At 41.1% G+C, this 19,254-nt stretch overlaps 1 protein-coding gene across 1 annotated transcript in view; it reads left to right on the forward strand.

Moving 5' to 3' along the window:
• trpm5 (transient receptor potential cation channel, subfamily M, member 5) overlaps positions 1–19,254 on the forward strand; it is a 122,199-nt gene that overhangs the window by 44,582 nt on the left and 58,363 nt on the right. Inside the window, exons 6-11 of the mRNA XM_072591975.1 lie at positions 3,606–3,777; positions 5,779–5,843; positions 9,280–9,465; positions 14,164–14,266; positions 14,383–14,501; positions 17,412–17,780. Coding sequence (XP_072448076.1) covers positions 3,606–3,777; positions 5,779–5,843; positions 9,280–9,465; positions 14,164–14,266; positions 14,383–14,501; positions 17,412–17,780 — 1,014 coding nt within the window. The remainder of the gene's footprint in view (positions 1–3,605; positions 3,778–5,778; positions 5,844–9,279; positions 9,466–14,163; positions 14,267–14,382; positions 14,502–17,411; positions 17,781–19,254) is intronic.

Raw genomic sequence — 19,254 nt, forward strand, 5'->3', positions numbered from 1 at the left:
GCGAGTGAGACTCCTGGATGGTATGTTGCCTCCTGGGTGCTAGGGTGAGGAATGTCTCTGATCGAGTCTCCAGGATTCTTAAGGGGGAGGTAGAGCAGTCGGAAGTCATGGTACACATCAGTAGGGAAAGGAGGGAGGACCTGAGAAGTGAATATTGGGAGTTCGGTTGGAAGTTAGAAGGCAGGACGAGCAGAGTAGTAATTTCAGGATTGCTACCAGAGCCATATGCTAGTGAGGATAGGAATAGAGAGCGGGTGCAGATAAACACGTGGCTGCCAGGCTGGTTATAAGGGAGGGCTTCAGATATGTGGATCATTGGGATTACTTCTGGGGAAGGTGGGACCTGTACAAGATAGGTTGCACCTGAACTGGAGGGGCACTGGGAGGTTTTTTTTAGAGCTCTTTGGGAAGGTTTAGACTGGATTGGAAGGGGGTTGGGAAACTGAGCTATGGATCAGATGATAGAGTAGGTAATGAACAGTCTGCAGAGAGTCTCTGGGGAGGGATAGGCACTTGATATGGCAAAAGTACAGTCAATGTGATAGGTTGGTGTGTCTATTTTAATGCCAAAAGTATCAGGAATAAGGGTGATGAACTCAAGAGCATGGATCAGTACTTTGATCCATGATGTTGTGGCCATTACGGAGAGTTGGGATATCACAGGGGCAGGAATGATTGTTGGATATTCCAGCGTTTAGATGTTTCAAAAGGAATAGGGGGGTGGGGGAGGTAAAAGAGGTGAAGGAGTGGCATTGCTAATCAGGAGAGTATCACAGCTGTAGAAAGGAAGGTCATCAAGGAGGGTTTGTCCTCAGAGTCAATATGGGTGGAAGTCAGAAACAGGAAAGGAGCAGTCACTTTATTGAGAGTTTTCTTCAGGCCTCCCAGTGGCAGCAGAGACACAGAGGAGCGGATTGGAAGGCAGATTTTGGAAAAGTGCAGAAGTAACAGTGTTGTTGACATGGGTGACTTTAACTTTCCTAATATTGATTGGAACCTACTTAGTTCAATAGTTTGGATGGAGCAGTTCTTATCAGATGTGTCCAGGAAGGATTCCTGACACAATATGTAGATATGCTGACGAGGGGGGAAGCCATACTGGATTTGGTGCTTGGCAACAAACCAGGCCAGGTATCAGAACTCTTGGTGGGAGAGCATTTCGGTGATAGTGATCAAAACTCCCTGATGTTTACTACATTCATGGAGGGGGATAGGAGCAGATGGTATGGGAAAGTATTTAATTGGGGGAGGGGGAATTACAATGTTATTAGGCAGGAACTGGGGTGCCTAGATTGGGAACAGATGTTCTCAGGGAAATGCACGACAGAATTGTGGAGGTTATTTAGGAAGCAATTGCTGATCGTGCTGAATAGGTTTGTCCCACTGAGGCAAGGAAGGGATGGTAGGTTGAAAGAACCTTGGGTGACAAGGGATGTGGAACACCTAGTCAAGAGGAAGAAGGAAGCTTGCTTGCTTAAAGTTGAGGAGGCAAGGATCAGACAGGGCTTTAGAGAGTTACAAGGTAGCCAGGAAGCAACTGAAGAATGGCCTGAGGAGAGCTAGAAGGGGCTTTAGTGGCTAGGAATAAGGAAAACCCTAAGGCGTTCTACACTTATGTGAGGAACAAGAGGATGGCCAGTGTGTGAGGGTAGGGCCGATCAGAGATAGTGGAGGGAACTTGTGCCTGGAGTTGGAGGAAGTAGGGGAAGTCCTTAATAAATATTTTGCTTCAGTATTCACTACTGAGAGGCACCTTGACATTTCTGAGGACAGCGTGAAACAGACTGATATGCTAGAACAGGTTGATATTAGGAAGGAGGATGTGCTGAAAATTTTGAAATACATAAGGATAGATAAATCCCTGAGTCAGACAGGATATACCCTAGGTAACTACTTGAAGTGAAGGAAGAGATACTGCGCATTTGGCGATGATCTTTGTGTCCTCATTGTCCAATGGAATAGCGCCAGTTGATTGGAGGGTGGCAAATGTTATTCCCTTGTTCAAGAAAGGGAATAGGGATAATCCTGGGAATTACAGACCTGTCAGTCTTACATCAGTGATGGGTAAAGTATTAGAGAGGATTCTGAGACAGGATTTATGAGTACTTGGAAGACCATAGTTTGATTAGAGATAGTCAGGATGGATTTGTGAGGGGCAGGTCATGCCTCACAAACCTTACCGAAGTCTTTGAGAATTTGACAAAACACATTGTTGAAGGTAGAGCAGTGGATCTGGTGTACATGAATTTTAGAAAGTTGTTTGATAAGGTTCCCCATGGTAGGCTCATTCAGAAAGTAAAGAGATACAGGAAATCCGGCTGACTGGAAACAGAATTGGCTGGCCCATAGAAGACAGAGGGTGGTGATAGATGAAAAGTATTAAGCCTGGAGCTCAGTGACCAGTGGTGTTCTGCAGGGATCAGCTCTGGAACCTCTGCTGTTTGTGATTTTTATAAATGACTTGGATGAGGAAGTGGAAGGGTGGGTTGGTAAGTTTGCTGACGACACAAAAGGTTGGTGGAGTTGTGGATAGTGTGGAGGGCTGTTGTAAGTTGCAACAGGACATTGATAGGATGCTGAACTGGGCTGATAATTGGCAGATGGAGTTCAGCCTGGAAAACTGAAGTGATTCACCTTGGAAGGTTGAATTTGCAAGCAGAATACAGGGTTAAAGGCAGGATTCTTGGCAATGTGGAGGAACAGAGGGATCTTGGGGTCCATGTTCATAGATCCCTCTATGTTGCCATCCAAGTTGATGGAGTTGTTAAGAAGGTATATGGTGTGTTGGCTTTCATTAGCAGGGCAATTGAGTTTAAGAGTCGTGATGTTATGCTACAACTCTACAAAGCTCTGGTTAGACCACACTTGGAATATTGTGTTGAGTTCTGGTTGCTTCATTATAGGAAGGATATGGAAGCTTTAGAGAGGTTGCAGAGAAGATTTACCAGGATGCTGCCTGGACTGTCTTATGAAGAAAGGTTGAGTGAGCTAGGGCTTTCCTCATTGGAGCGAAAAAGGTTGAGAGGTGACATGATAGAGGTGTACAAGATGTTGAGAGGCATAGGTAGAGTGGATAGCCAGAGACTTTTCCCATGGTGGAAATGTCTATCACAAGGGGGTATAATTTTAAGGTAATTGGAGGAAGGTTGAGGGAGATGTCAGAGATAGCTGCTGCTTCTTCTGGCCAATCGTTCTGAGGCTGGACATCTGCCTGATTGAGGGTTGGAAATTCAGCTTCCAGACAGTTAACTCTCTGTGAAATGGCAAGTGGCAACTGGGATAGTGGGGATGTGCATTCCCACTGACCCTTCAGATGATGGACTTGGAAACTCTACCATCTGAAAGCTCTTGGAATCTTTTAACATCTTCATGAGAGGGCAGATGTTTCAACTGAAAGATGGCTCCTTTGTGACAGTGCTGGACTTCCTTAATACTGCACTCAACTGTTAACCCCAATGAACTCCAGCCACTGGGAGTTTGATTTGAACTCTCAATATCCTAACTTGGATTTAAGTACTACTACCCACAGGCAGCAAATCTGCAACAAGTAAGGTTTGTGAAAATGTCCATCTGATTTTCAGTTCTTTTTTCAAATCTTTAATTAGAAACATTGTCCAGCAATATACCAAGTTGAGGAGACAACTGAAGGTCCTCTTTACTCCTTGGATAACAACCATTCCCATTTCATCCTGGTGGATGATGCCACTCCCAATGGGACCACCACATTGTGGCTCAAACTACTGAAACATATTTCTGAACAGCGGACTGGCTATGCAGGTAAGTGCAAGAAAGACTCTGCTCAGAGTTGGAATCTCTATTGTCACATCGGTGGGGGTGTTGGGGTCAGGGGGTGAATGTGAATCTCTGCTGTCACTAGCCTCCATCTACCACCAGTCTCCTCTCCCTGCATGTACTTATTGATACATGGAACATCATCTCCTTTTAACTCAGAATGTGGAAGTGCCGATGTTGGACTGGAGTGGACAAAGTTTAAAAATCACACAACACCAGGAAGTACTAACTATCAGAAAACTAACTATCTGAAAGCTAGTGCTTCCAAATAAACCTGTTGGACTATAACCTGGTTTTGTGTGATTTTTAACTTTGTCCTTTTAACTCCACTCACTTCCTTCAGACAGGAGATGTTGTTAATTGTACCTGTGTATGTCCTAGCTGTGCATGTCTTTTGTTGTTTTCATCATTGTTTCAGTATTAATCAGGCCCTTCCCAGCCTCTTTCTCTGGTACATTGATATCATTGGTATCATCTCCTCTCACCCTGAATTGGAAAATTCCACCGTTGCTACCAATTTCCACTCTTCATATAGTCCATCTCCAACTCTTTTTTTTTTTTCCCCTCTGATCTTTCCTGATTTTGTCTCCCCAATTTTAGGAACTATTGTGCATTAAAAACCCCACATTGACTCCCACAGCTATCTTGACTATGCTTGCTCACATGTGGCCTTCTATAAGGACTCTATTCCATTCTCTCAGCTTTCCATTTACCATCAATTCAGTTCACATTGTGCAACCTTCAATAGTCGAACTTTCAATACATCTTCAAAAGGAAATGTGAAATACCACCATCTTTTGAGTGTACCAATGCCCACATCCTGCAAAAGCAGAGAGATACTTTTAAAAGCTTCTTTTTAAAGTTCTATGCAACAAAACACCAATCTTATTCTCCCATCCAGATACATTTTTGGTTTACTATCCAGTGAAAGAACTGTTGTGACAAGTCTCTCATGTATTATAGAAATCATTAAATGTTCACTTGTCCTTCAGTGTCAGATGTGACTCAGTTTGTTGTGTAAATCCAAACATTTATGGATTCAATTCACCTCAAGAGAATTGAGAATATAACAAGGTTTGAGATATGCTGCACTATCAGAGTTGCAGCCTTTTTTGATGAGATGTTATATCCGTGGCCCTGTCTTCTCTTTCAAGTGGATATAAATGTTCTCAAGGCAGTGCTGTAAGAGAACTTTATCCCTACTGCTCTCATCAATAGTTTTCCTGAACTAACATCACTCTAAACTACTATTTGTCACATTGCTGTTTGTGGGATCTCCCTGTGCTCAAAGTGGCTTAGGCTTTTCTGACATTACAACTGTGACAAAAAAACTCAAGCATTGCAATGGCTGCAAGCATTTTCAGAACATCTTGAGATCCTGCAAAATGTTATTCAAATGAATGTCTTTCTTTAGTTTTAATTTCAATAGAAGTGATGGATAGTCATTTCCCATTATGGTTTTCAGTGCTCAGGTGGAAAGTTGAATATCTAGCCTCTGACATCAAAAGATGTTCGTTCTCGCACAAAGTTTAGATCTAAGCATAAATGTATTTCTATTCACACCATTGGCCATCCTGTGGCAATTTACCAGCAAGTTAGGACAACCTCTGGACAGTTGGTGCTAATCCAAATCACTCCAAAACTCCTTTTAAACATAACTGTAAACATAGCAAAGAGGAGACTTTAATCTGAGTGCTGTGTGACAGTATTCATATCCAGCCATCATGTCAGTACACATTGCAATACAAAAGACGCCTTTGAATTGTTTTATTATTTAATTGCTATGACACGGCAGATGTAGAAGACCACAGAAGTGGATATTGCACCATCATTCCCCATAGTATTGAATGAAAGAGAGTACTTATTACTACTAAAACAAAAATCCTTTCAGAGGTATTTGGTCAGTCTGTTAGAAATTATTTCTGTCTTAATGAAAGCACTGAGACTCGTACAGTGTGCATTAAACTCTGCTTCTGTCTTTTGCAGGAACTGGCAGTATTGAAATTCCTGTGCTCTGCGTTCTTGTCCATGGTCATCCAGAACTATTGCAGGTAACACACCTTTTGCTTCATTGGCTGATTATTAGAAAAAGAACACACATTTCAACCCTAATTCTGAAAGCACAGCTTTCCTTAAATTCTACACCCCAATCAATTTAAGCCACCAATTTTGCCATGACATCGTTTAGATATGGTGCCATAAGTTCACAATTCTTTCCATTCTGCGCTGTCATGCTGCTGGTGTTTGTGACAAGAATTCATTATTAACCTTCAGTTGGTTTATTAGGACGATGTTTTTGATTATCTAAATTGCCAGATAAGGCACATGATCCAGAACAGATAAGAATGGTTTCCTGAACCCAGATTGGGCAAACTAATTGAGGAACAGGGATGCTGTTCTTTATGATGGTGGCTGTCTCCTCAAATTGGTTGATTTTATAAACTGATGTACGAAGCTGATCTCTTATAGCTGAATAAGTAAATTACTGAATCGTCTTGAGTTCCTTTATACTAATCAAGCTATTGGGCCAGAGTCAGGACAATAATATATAATGTAAAGAAATGGGATCAGGAGTAGACCATTCAGATCCAAGCTGCCCATTCTGCTTCACCATTTAATGAGATCATGGTTGATCTTCGACTGAAGAAGAGTCTTATTGGACTTGCAATGTTAACTCTATTTTTCTCCCTCTACAAATGCTTCCTGACCGGCAGAGTCTTAGAATTTTCAGTGTTTGTGTCAGATTTTCAGCATCTGCAGTATTTTGCCTTCATTCAAGTTGTCCCTAGTGATCTAATCAACATTTATAACTCAAATCAATACCCACAGACAGCATATCTGAGAATTATTACCTTGCTATGTGGGGGAACTTACTGTGTACAGATTGACAGTTGTGATTCTTACATTGCAAGTCACGACATTTCAAAAAGTACTTTATTGGCTGTAGAGCGGGTTGAGACATTTGGTGGTTGTGAAGCGTGTCACATAATGCACGTCTGTCTTTAATACCTTTTATTGGTGTTAGCATATTAAATAGCAATCAACTATTAAAGGCGTCTGCATGTAACCATCACAGTGCAAACCTCAACTCCTTTACCATGATGGTGATTTGCAACAAATATGGGTGAACAGATACTGCTGACATCATCATGGTGCATCTGCCTCATGCTGCACATTGGTGCTGATGTCATGTTGTGCACCCATTGCTGCCTCTCCTTCATTGTTCTGCACATCGCATCCCCCGCTCACCAACTCCTTGTCCAGGGTGTGAGGTGGCAGGTGAGGGTCAGGAAGGGCTTTTTCTGAGAGGTCTTCTGAGTCACCAGTTTTGCAATCTATTTTTGGTGATACCTCTGTCAGTTGTGCTATATAAATCCTGGGTTTGTGTGAAGGAAGTTATCTCAGCTGGGACATTTGAGTGCCCCTGTGCTTGTCAAGGAAATTTCACATTGTCTTCCTGTTCCTGATTACTAACTAGTGAGTCATTATCATTGGAGGTTATTTGGCCCATTTTAGAATGTCCTTTTGCAACCTTACATTTATCTTTAGAATAAACGGTCCAACTTTTCTCTCCCTCTCCACACTGACACTCCAACCTCACCAGATGCTCTCAAACACATGGTCTAATTATTCTTGAACAATTTAAAGTGCGTACCTCAATTCCATTACCCATTCTCCAAAGACTATGTTGTCAGACATGAGTCAGGAAGGTGATGGAATATTCTCCACTTCTCTGGATGGGTGCAGCTCTGACAGCACCCAAAATACTCAACGCCAGTCAGGACAAAGCACCCTGCTTGTTGATTGGCACCTTATACACTACCTTAAAAAGTAACTCACTCCAGTGTCAGCAGTGTGCACCATCTACAACTGTGCTACCCAAACAATTTCCCATTGTGACAATGTTGTTGTGCTTGACAATCGCCATTAGTCCAGACTTGGGAGACTGAGGATGGGTGTGATGGTAGACCTGGTGAGAGATTTTTGTGGGAGTGGGGAGGAAGGTTGTTTTGTTGGCATCACTTGCAGGAGTTTAACTTCAAGGAGTATATCTATCAACACAGCATCCAGACTTCAGGCTAAGGCCACACCACTTTAACTAAAATCTCGACTTGAAAGAGGCCACGTAATGTTTGGCTATTGGTCAGAACGCAACTGGAATACTGTGGACAGTTTTAGGCCTCTTGGGAAAGATAATACTGCAATTGGAGAAAGTCTACACAAGGTTTACATGGCTGATACCAATTTTAATTGTAGTTATATAATTATAATTGCCCTTGCGCCATTGATAACTCTTGATCTGTGGCATGTACCTATCCCTTTCCATCGCTAAACTAAACGTAACTGAATTATGGTCACTCTCTCCAAAGTGCTCACCTACAACTAAATCAGACACCTGGTCCTGTACTCATTGGCATTTAGAAGAATGAGAGGCTACCTTACTGAAACATGAAAGATTTTCAGGGGAATTGAAGGGTAGATATGGAAAAGTTTCTCCATTCGGGAGAGTCTCAGTCCAGAGGGCTTAGAATGAGGTGTCACATGTATAAGACAGAGGTGAGGAGGCATTCCTTTTGAGGTTTTTGAATCTTTACTGCAGAAAGCTATTGAGGCTAGGTCATTTGAGTATATTTAAGGTTGAGATGGACAGATTTTTAATCACTAAGGGGATCAAGGATAATGGAAGGAAAATGGAGTTCAGGATTATTGCATCGGCCATGATCTTACTGCATAGTGGAGCAGACTTGATGGTCTGAACGTCTTACTTCTGCTGTTGCATCTTTTACTTTTATGATCAGTTGTCTGCAGCAACCATCTCTGAGATTGCAACCCCAGAACTGCCCACATTTTAGGAAACCCTGTTTGACACTGCAGTGGCACTGCAGCCATTTACCAAAGCTGTTTCAACAGCACTTCCCAAATGTGTAGTCTGTACAGAGAAGGCCAGGAGGGAAATAAAAATGCCACCACCAGTGAGTTCCCTTCCAAATTGCTCACCGTCCCTGATTTATAATATAACACCATGACTTCATTATCGCTGGGTCAAAATCCTCTAATGTACATCTAACAGCACCGTGAGATTGCTTTCACTGCACAGACCACAGCAGTTCAAGAAGGAAGAATGACTGATGCCTTCTTAATAGTGATTACAGTAAATGTCTACACCCTGGTAGTAAGTAGATGAGGTACTGCAAGGAATATTCTAGTGAGCAGACAAACCTTTCCCTTTCAGACAAGTAGGTTTGGTGCAAGAGAATTGAAGAAAATGAATTTTAAAAACTGGCAATCGAGTATAATCTTCCTGCAGGACTGAACCTGCATCACAATACAGCAGTATATTCTGTTGTGTTTCATCTATATGGCTTAGGAAGTAGGGAATTGGTGCTTTTCTGCAGCTGTGAAATAGTAGTTTCAAATGAATATTCTATGATTGCTGTTTCTACAAGATACAAAGTCTTGATAAGCGAGCTTCAATTTGCTTCATAGAAAGTGTACCAAGGGATGGAAAACTCTGTTCCGTGGCTAGTCCTGGCGGGATCTGGAGGCATTGCTGATGTTATTGCCTCGTTGATGCATGGACCTTTGGTTCCAGAGACTGTACAAGAACAACTTCAGGAAAAATTCCCAAGAGAAACCTTTTCCGGGGAGAATATTCTCAAATGGACCAAACTGGTAAGATTAGCATTGTCACCAGTGCATTGAACAAGTACTGAGAGAAAGGCTTGATACCCCTTGTTTCAATCAAATGCAAAAAGAATGCTGGAGAAACTCAACAGGTCTGGCAGTATCTGTGTTGTTTCAAATCCAGTATGAAGAGTAGTTGCATCAGACTCAAAATGATAACTCTGAATCTCTCTCTGCAGACGCTGCCAGACGTGCTGAGTTTCTTCATTCTATATTTTAGATTTCCAGTGTCTGATGTTATTGGCATTTTGTTTGCCTGCTTTATGACTGTTTGTGTTTAATTTGTTTTGGACCAGACCAAGTCCCCTCAAAATATTTTAAGAAGGCAGCCTAGACCCTAAATTCATATTTGCTTAAAAAATAAGAAAAAGGACCATGTTCCAGATGCGATATGACTGATCAAACAACTCTTTTAAGCAAAGCATGATTTATTGTAACAATATAGTTCAAATACAACCAAAAGAAAGAAGAATTTAGAATAACTTAATTTACATTGGAAAACTTAACAGAAAATAGATACAATAGCTGTTATTAATTAACTGTTCCAGTATAGAAATATCCCATAAATACACTCTTTGGCAAAAAGGCAAATTCAAAAAAATAGATTTATCTTACAAATAGTTCAGCAGCCTAGGAAGAGAACCCCAAGTTTAAACGAGAGAGGGAAAAATAGCTTCCATGTCTTTTTGCCCACAATAGCAACTGTTTAAAGCTAAACCTAAAAACTAAAACAATAAGTCTAGAAATCCTGGTCTGTGACAGCTGGTCACACCCAGCCAAGCTGCTTCTATTGTTCCACCCATAAAAAAAACAAGTCTTCACAAGCTGATTACTTTACTGGCTTGCCAAGTAGACAGCTCAGTATCTCTGTCTTACATCTCTCTTCAAAACAAAAGCAGGATAGACAATCTTATAAAGCCATAGCATTGTCAAAAAGTATGCTGAGAAATAGGAGTAGGACATTTTGTCCCTCAAACCTGCTCTGCTGAAATATTGACTTCTCCACCTCCCTGATGCTGCCTGCCTTGCTGTGTTCTTCCAGCTTTCTGCATGTTTACCTTGGATTCCAGAATCTGTAGTTTGTTTTTGTCTCTGATCACTTAAATCATGGCCAACATGTAACTTAACTCTCTATTTAAACTTTCTTACTCCATATCATTTGATCTTCTCCCCTAACAATAGACTATCTATTAAGTTTGGAAGTTTTAGCAATGTAAGTTTCTTTTTTTGGTGGGGGGGGGGGGGGGGGGGGGGGAGCGGGGATGAGAAAATTGCTGACTTCCATGACTGTTTGTAGAAAATTGTTCTTCTTGATTTCTGCACTGGATGACCTTGTTTTAACTTTAGGACTAGCATGGGCTAGGAGCATAGAGGGGAGATAATTATTCACTTGAGCCCCAGTTGGCAACAGGGATTGGGGTAGATTGCAGAGAGTGGCATATGATTATGCCCAAGACCAGAAATGTCCCCAGTGCTCCAGGTGTCATTTAACCATGATTCTATATAAATTTTACATAAAATCTCTGCTTTCCAAATTTTCCCACTAGACTTGAATCCAAATACAGGAAATCTTTGTACTCTTTTTAAGATGCATCACCAATTTTCTTGGTTGTTTTACCTGATTTAGACACTTATTAATCACAAAGTTGTTAGTGTTCGTATTCTTCCTGCTAAACTGTACTATCTCACCCTTCTCTCCACTGGAACAAATTTGCTTTTGCTTGCTTGTTCTGCTAGTTACTAATGGTTTTGAATGTACATTATTAGCACAAACCTCTTCCTCTGGCTCAGTGTCAAATTTTACTTTATAATACTCAACTGGAAACATTTTGTTATTTGAGAGAAATTATTTAACACAAGTTGTTGTATTAACTAAATTGTTCCATTTGCCAATTTCCACACATTGAACCATACAGCAAAATACCCTGAGCTTTGAAACTGTTCTATTGTAAATAGCTAACTTTATATCAACACCAGTGTCCACCTTTCTCTGTCCACTTGGCAAACTCTGTCTTTAAAGCCCTTGTTCTCAATAAACTCTGGAGCTGTTAGTTTGAGTCTTAAAGGGACATGCATTTCTAACTCTGACATAGATGCTCCTGATTAAATGTAATCTTCAAATTTTGAGATTCTATCTCTGTTTCCCAAATCCAAATTGTAGACCTGAGTGGTAAACAACAGTGATTGTTGAACCAATCTTTGTGGGACACCCCTGCCCACCTCTTCTCATGTCTTTTTCTTAAATGTTCGCTTTTCAGTTCTATTTTTATCCACTATGATGTCACATTACTGGCTAGTTTTCTCATGCTTTTGAATGAGAGAAATTTGCCTGTGCTTAATTCATTGTTGTTTTATATGCTTCCCACTGCCATTTTGTTTTTACATTTGTCAGCACGTTTTTTCCTGTTTGCTTTTCTAACTTCCATTGTTGTCTCCTTAAAGTTGTTTAATTGTTGCTTTAGTCTGTTCTTTCTCACTTATTATTTTCATGTTGTGATTGCCATTGTTCCCCTAGATTTATTACTTTAATCTGGTTCATTTCAGAATTTAAGACTCCTCCTTCATTGAGTTTTCCATTACCTAATGTTTTCTTCTTTGACTTGGACAATATGGTGGCTCCATGGTTAGCACTGTTGCCTCACAGTGCCAGAGACCGGGGTTCAATTCCACCCTTGGGCAACTGTGTGAATTTGCACATTCTCCATGTGTCTGCATGGTTTTCTCCAGGCACTCCAGTTTCTTCCCACAGTCCAAAGATGTGTACTTAAGTGGATTTGCCATAGTATTCAGGGATGTGCAGGCTAGGTGGATTAGCCATGGGAAATGCAAAGTTACAGGGATAGGTTAGGGGGGGTGCGTCTGTGTGGGATGCTGTTCAGAGGGTTGGTGTGGACCTGATGGCAAGAATGGCCTGCTGAAGGGATTCTGTGATTTGTTTTACTGCATTCTATGTTTTTAAAAGCATTTCGTATGGCTGTACATAAATGCAAATGTGTTGTTAGTTATTGTAATCCTTTGTAGATGTGAAGGGAGTTACTGGATAAACAAAGTAGTTAATTGGATGAATGAGTAGCTTCAGCTTATTGAGAATAGGCGATTGTTTGTTCTGTGAAATAAAAGGACTATGATTCTTGTTGGACAATGCTTCAACTCCTTAACAATAAACTAACAATAAATAACCGAAAAAAAGGATATGAAAGGTATTATAACCCAGGGATAGCAAGCCAAACTGAATCAGCCTTACTATCAGTGGCTTTGCACCTTAGTGAAATTAAAATTGTCAGTGACCCTCCAAGTTGAGCAGTTATTCCTAACCAGATTTTAGGAACAGATCTTGAACACCAAGTTAATAACAATTTATTAATAAGCTGCAACTTTAGCAGGTTAAGGCTAAACAAAAAGGTAAATTAACATGTATGATTTAAACCTAATCTTTTTTGAGTATAACCCCCACAGTCTCCTGACAGACACAACAATTAAGGGATAAATTAAAAGAATTATAATTTGCCAGTTCAATTAAACAGTTTCAAATGATCGATTCTAGCCTTCAGGCAATAAGTTGTTCACAGCCATGCCTGTCTAATTTCAAAGTCAACGGTGAATACATACAGATTCGGTGCACTTCTCAAAGAATTTAGGTATTGCTTATAGCTGGGATATTTTTCTCAGAACATCCAACAATTTTTTTTAACTGGATAGAAAACTACAGAGTCAAAATACAGCAGCCAATGCTGAGTCTCCTAAAACCAGTCAACACTGAAAACAGAAAGAGAAACCAAGTGATATTCTCTGTGGTTACCTGGTTAATATTGGTCCTCCCTTTATTAACTAACTCAATATCCAACCGCCTGCCGCACTAGATATGGAGCGCTCAGTGCCAAATTGTCGACAGTGTTCTTTAGATCGATAATTTAAGTTATATTATCTTCCAGGCCAGTCACCAATAGCAAACATCTGCATCCTTTTTTCTTTTAAAACATACTGTTGCTCAGAAATCAACCAATTGTAATTCCACCAAAACTATGAGGAGAATTTTTTTTTACAACATTGTGAGGTTGTCGACACCGTTTAGTGGTTATGTTACTGGATTAGTGATCTAATGTCTTAACGTGAGTGACGAATGCTGGCCTTGCTGGTAATGGACTCATCCCACGAAGACAGTAATAAAAGCAAATCTAAATTATGAATCACCACTTTCATTTCGGAGGAACCTTACTGTCCTTACCTTGACTGGTCCATATACAATTTCAGATGAACGACAAGGGGTGATTTTTAACTTCCTTCTGAAATTGCCGATCAGACTGCTTCGTTCAACTCGGCAGTTCATCACAACTCTCACAAGGGTAATTAGGGATGGGTAATAAATGCTGGCTTTGCCTGTGACACCCTCATCCATGAGCAAATATATGATTCTCTCAGGGCACTTTCCAAAGGACTGAAATATATTTATTCATCTGCAAAGCTTTCTGCTTTACATTGCCTCTGATGTGTGTTTAACCCTTTCTGAATCATTTAATTCAGTAATAAGACATGCTGATAAGACGAACTGCGGAATGTTCATAAATATCGACCATCTTTAATGTCAGATGATAAAAATTTAACTTGCACGATTTAAAAATCTCAGGTAATTTAATCTAAAATATTGTCCTGAAGAAGCAAACATGTAAACTTCTGTATTCTTTTAAGATTCAAAACATTATGGCCAAAGACCATATTTTAACAGTACACAACTCAGAACAGGAGAGTTCTGAGGACTTGGACACGATTATGCTGAAAGCCCTTGTCAAAGGTAGGGAGACTGCTATTTTTTTACAGCAATCATATTCTGGCATCAAATTAAAAAGTAATGCGAAATGTCAGGTTCAATGTAGATATTTACAATGAATGTTTGGCCCTGCTCTCTAGCATGTAAAAGTCAGACTCAGAAAGCCCAGGAGTATCTGGATGAACTAAAACTTGCTGTAGCCTGGAACAGGGTGGATATTGCCAAGAATGAGATTTTCAATGGTGATGTGGAGTGGAAGGTAAGACATATAATTTATTTCAACAAAGTGAAAGAGGAAAGTATGAGCATTTGAGGTTTTCCTGCCTGTGTTACTAAAAGGGTAGGTCTGTGGAACTGCTATCTTTGGTGGGCTAATAGCAAATTTACATCAATTGCAATTTCCATTTGGATGGGAACCAGTGGCGGTGAATCAGAAGTTTCATTCAAAGGAAAAGATAAGCTGAACCTGTAAAAATGAAAGCAACATGCTAGAATTATCTGAATGGCAGAAACAGTGTGAGATCTTAGTGACATGTTGGAACAATGAAACAAGTTCTTCCTTTTAAATTTGCTTTGGTCAAGTACTGAATAAAGAAAGGAAAAAAAAAACTTGTATTACAATACCATCGTTCGCAATCTCAGGAGGTCCCAAAACAATTTTATAGCCAGAAAAGTACTTTTTGAAGTATTGTCTCTGCTAAGATACATTCTACATCCCAGACTTGATGGGCTGAATGGTCTGCTTCTGCACTATAGGGATTGTAAGATTCTATAAACTAGGAAAAATGTATTGTGTTATCAGTTATTCACCTATTGTTGAAGGTGTTCACTGCTCCAATCAGGAACAGATCCAGCCATATTGAAAAAATACAATGCATTTGCATATGTGCTGACAAGCTGCTCTGCCAGTCCACAATAACCTGGGAAAATCAAACTATTCAAGCTAATTCCAGGGGGCTCAAGTGATATTGTGTCTCTACACCTGAACCAGGAGGCCAGGATGCAAGTCCCACCTGTGCTAGATCTGCATAATAACTTCTAATCAACTTGTCCAAAGATGTTATCTATTCCTGCTCAATTCAGCCCCTCCATAACTTGGAAGTGTTACTTAGAATTTTTAGCCCTCCTTGACCCAGGCAGTTGCAGATAATTGATGCACATGTACACAGTCTCATTTCTTCATTGTTTTGTAAATCACGATTCAGCTCTGATCTATGACTTTGAACATATTTGAGTATTTTAAAGTCAGAGAGATGTACAGCACGGAAAAAGACCCTTCCATCCAACTCATCCATGCCAATCAGATATCCTAAATTAATCTAGTCCCATTTCCTAGCATTTGGTCCATATCGCTCTAAACCTGTCCTATTCCTATGTCCATCCAAATGCCTTTTAAATGTCACCATTGTATCAACAACCACCACTTCCTTTGGTAGCTCGTTCCATACATGTACCACCCTCTGCATGGAAATGTTGCCCCTTAGATCCCTTTTTAAATCTTTCCCCTCTCACCTTAAACCTATACCTTCCAATTTTGGACACCCCCGACCCAGGGAAAAAAACCTTGGCTATTTACTGTCTCCATGCCCCTTGTGATTTTATAAACCTCTATAAGGTCACCCCTCAGCCTCTAAAGCTCCAGGGAAAATAGCTTCAGCCTATTCAACCTCTCTTTAGTTCAAACCATCCAACCTTGGCAACATCCTTGTAAAGCTTTCCTGAACCTATTCAAGTTTCACAGCATCTTTCCAATAGCATGGAGACCAGAATTGCATGCAGTTCTCCAAACAAAATGGCCTAATTAATGTGTTAAAAAAATGGGAATTAGTTTTGACTGCAATCAGTATGAAGGTCTCCATGTTCCCCAATGTGGAAGAAGACCAAAGCTCATTCAGCACATCTCTAGAGACTTCAGCACAAATCCTATGTGCACGTTGCAGTGTGTTACTGAGGCAGAGCTGCATGGCCAGAAATGTGCCCTTCAGATGGGACATTGAACGTCAACACAAAATCAAAATACTGCAAAAACTAGAAACCAGAAACACACACAAAATACTCAACAGGCCAAGCAGATAGAGAAACTTAACCTTTCAGGTGCAGAAACATTTCTACAGAGGGTGCCTGACCTGTTCGATATTACCAGCATTTTCTGTTTTTAATTGACACATTTGACATCTACCTGATTCATGGCATTAATTAAGAAAACTAGAGGATTATGGAACAAGAATAGGTTCAAGCTACAGTCATGGTTGACCATCACCAAACTTCATATATCAGCTTCCTTGGTATATTGTGTTAACAAAAGTCTTATAATCTTAGATAGAAAATGTATAGTTGATCTAGTATCAACTGTCATTTGCAAAAGAGAGTTACAAACCCCTTACCATCCTTTCGGTAGATAATACAGAGAGTGCAGGAAGTCCTATGTAAAATGTCACGGAGAGGCTTCCCACCCAAAGAGGCATCCATTTAATGGTCAATTGGCCATTAACAGATGAGGTGTGATTTCAGAAGCCAGCAGCTCTCCAATTACAGTGGCTCACTGGGATTGTGGCCAGTGCTGGTATTACACTTAAGGCTTGAGGAGGTAGAATCTCTACAGTGTGGAAGCAGGCCATTCAGCCTATCGAATCATGCAAACTTCACAAAGATTCAGTCACCTGAGGGTGGATTAGGGGTAGTTTCTTCACTCAGAGTAGTAGGAGTGTGGAATGACCTGCCTGCAACAGTAGTAGACTTGATGACGTTAAGGGCATTTAAGTGGGCATTGGACATACTTATGAATAATAATGGAATGGTGTAGGGCATCAGATTAATTTCACAGATCAGCACAATATCGAGGGCCGAAGGGCCTCTACTGCACTGTGATGTCGTATGTTCTATGTTAACAAACACTGTCCTTGCAACACTTATCCCCACCAAGCCTATTTGCATTGTTTCTAGTTTTTGATCATTTAGGAAGTACTCTGCCATATCATTTACAAGGCCAAAGCAAATTATTTCCCATTTACCTACATTAGTCAATGTTTACTCCTTGACCAACATTACTCAAACAGAACTCATCACCACACAATGCTTTGTTGGAGAATCTTGTATGGTGCAGCAGTCATATCAACATGTTCTAATCAAAGTCCTGTACAAGAATAATTTGTGTACTTTTGTTTTGTAGTCTTGTGACCTGGAAGAAGTAATGATGGATGCCTTGGTGAATGATAAGCCAGAGTTTGTCCGGCTGTTCATTGACAATGGGATGAATATGTATGACTTCCTCACCTATGGCCGGCTCCAGGAACTCTACCGTTCCATCTCGCAGAAGAGCCTCCTGTATGAGCTCTTACTGAAGAAACACGAAGAGCAGAGACTTACTATAAGTGGCATGAACTCCACTTCACACCGTGACACACCAGAGAAGAGGCCCAAGTTTACTCTGTATGAAGTATCTAAAGTGCTAAAGGATTTCCTACACGATGCATGCAAGGGTATTTTCCAGGAGTCCAACCCCTCTCGCAAGCATTTGGGTGTTAAGAAATCAATAACGGTAAGTGCAAGACCCAGCAGTCTGTTTGCCACTCACATTGCTTGGTAGAATCAGTCCCTTAGCAATGTTCCACATGAGCTTTCCTAGCATAACCTTCAACTCCTTTACCAAGATGGCATCTTGTGCTTAATGTCAGCTTGAAGCCACATTGGAGGCTCTTTACTGCCTGAAGAAACTGTCAAGCCCCCATTCTTGCTGATACATTTTGAGCTACTGATTTTATCCATGCACTGATGTCTTCAATAATTAGCAACTACAACTGCTGAAAGGTGATGAAGTATAGCCTGTAAAATTCCTGAAAATAAAACTCAACAAATTGGGAACTTGTGTCCCCTCCCATCTGAAACATTTTGCTAAACTCGTCTTACCTTCAAGTCAAATTTCCATCCCTGCTATTTAGGCACTTTGTCAAACAGACTTAGAATAGAGGCCCACACGCTGACAATTCCCTCTGGTCGCAGCATGTTTCCAGCCACCTGCTCTGGTATTCTTATTCCCCACCAAGTTATTTCTGCCTAATGTCTCACGAAGATAATATCCCTCACCCAACAGAATGTACCACACAACAAAAAGAAAAAGGATTGCAATTTACTGTAGAGTAGATGTTACTCACTACCCTCCTCTACTCTGCCAAGAATCTTACCATTAGCTTAGTACAGAGGAACCTCGATTATCCAAACAAGATGGATGGGCACTATTTTGTTTGGTTAATTGATTCAATGCCTCTCTTCTGGGGCTTGGAGTTTTCTGAAGTTTCCTTTGTCCTCGCTCTTCCTGCCTTGCTCCTTCTCTCTGTCTCAGGGTTTGTTTCCGAGCAGAGACACACTTGTGTGAAAGGGAACTGCAGCATTGATGAAGCCCCGCACCACTCTCTCACTCCCTTCCCCCCCCCCACCCCACCCCCCCACCCCCCACCCCTCCTCCAAATCAGTTCAATGGGATTGACACAGCGAGCACTTCGTAAAGTCCATTCCCCGTTCAGGAGACAAGGCTGCGCTCAAGACCCTGCCCCCATGCGCTCCTGCCCACCCCCACCCTGCCCCCTGTTTGCTCCTGCTTCCCCCCCCCCCCCCCAATCGGCCCCACCCTGTTCCCCTAGTCTGCAACAATCCCAATAAGGCAATAAGGTGATCATCTCTTTCTTATTTCTCAGCTCCACACAAATAACTTCCCTGGATGTATTTCCGGGAAGATCCTCCATCAGCACAGCTGTAATGCTATCTCTTATCAAAAATGCAACTCTCCCTCCTCTCTTGCCTCCCAGTCCTGTCCATCCCTGAGCCATAGTTCTGTAATTGCTATGATATCACAGTCCCATGTTCCTAACCATGTCCTGAGTTCATCTACCTTCCCTGTTCGGCCTCCTGCATTGAAATAAATGCAGTTTAATTTATCAGTACAGCCTTGTTCTCTGCTTTGTCCCTGCCTGCCCTGACTTTTGACTCGCTTCTTTTCTCAACTGTACCAGTCTCAG

Source organism: Chiloscyllium punctatum, chromosome 22, assembly GCF_047496795.1.
Source record: "Chiloscyllium punctatum isolate Juve2018m chromosome 22, sChiPun1.3, whole genome shotgun sequence".
Taxonomy (NCBI): Eukaryota; Metazoa; Chordata; class Chondrichthyes; order Orectolobiformes; family Hemiscylliidae; genus Chiloscyllium; species Chiloscyllium punctatum.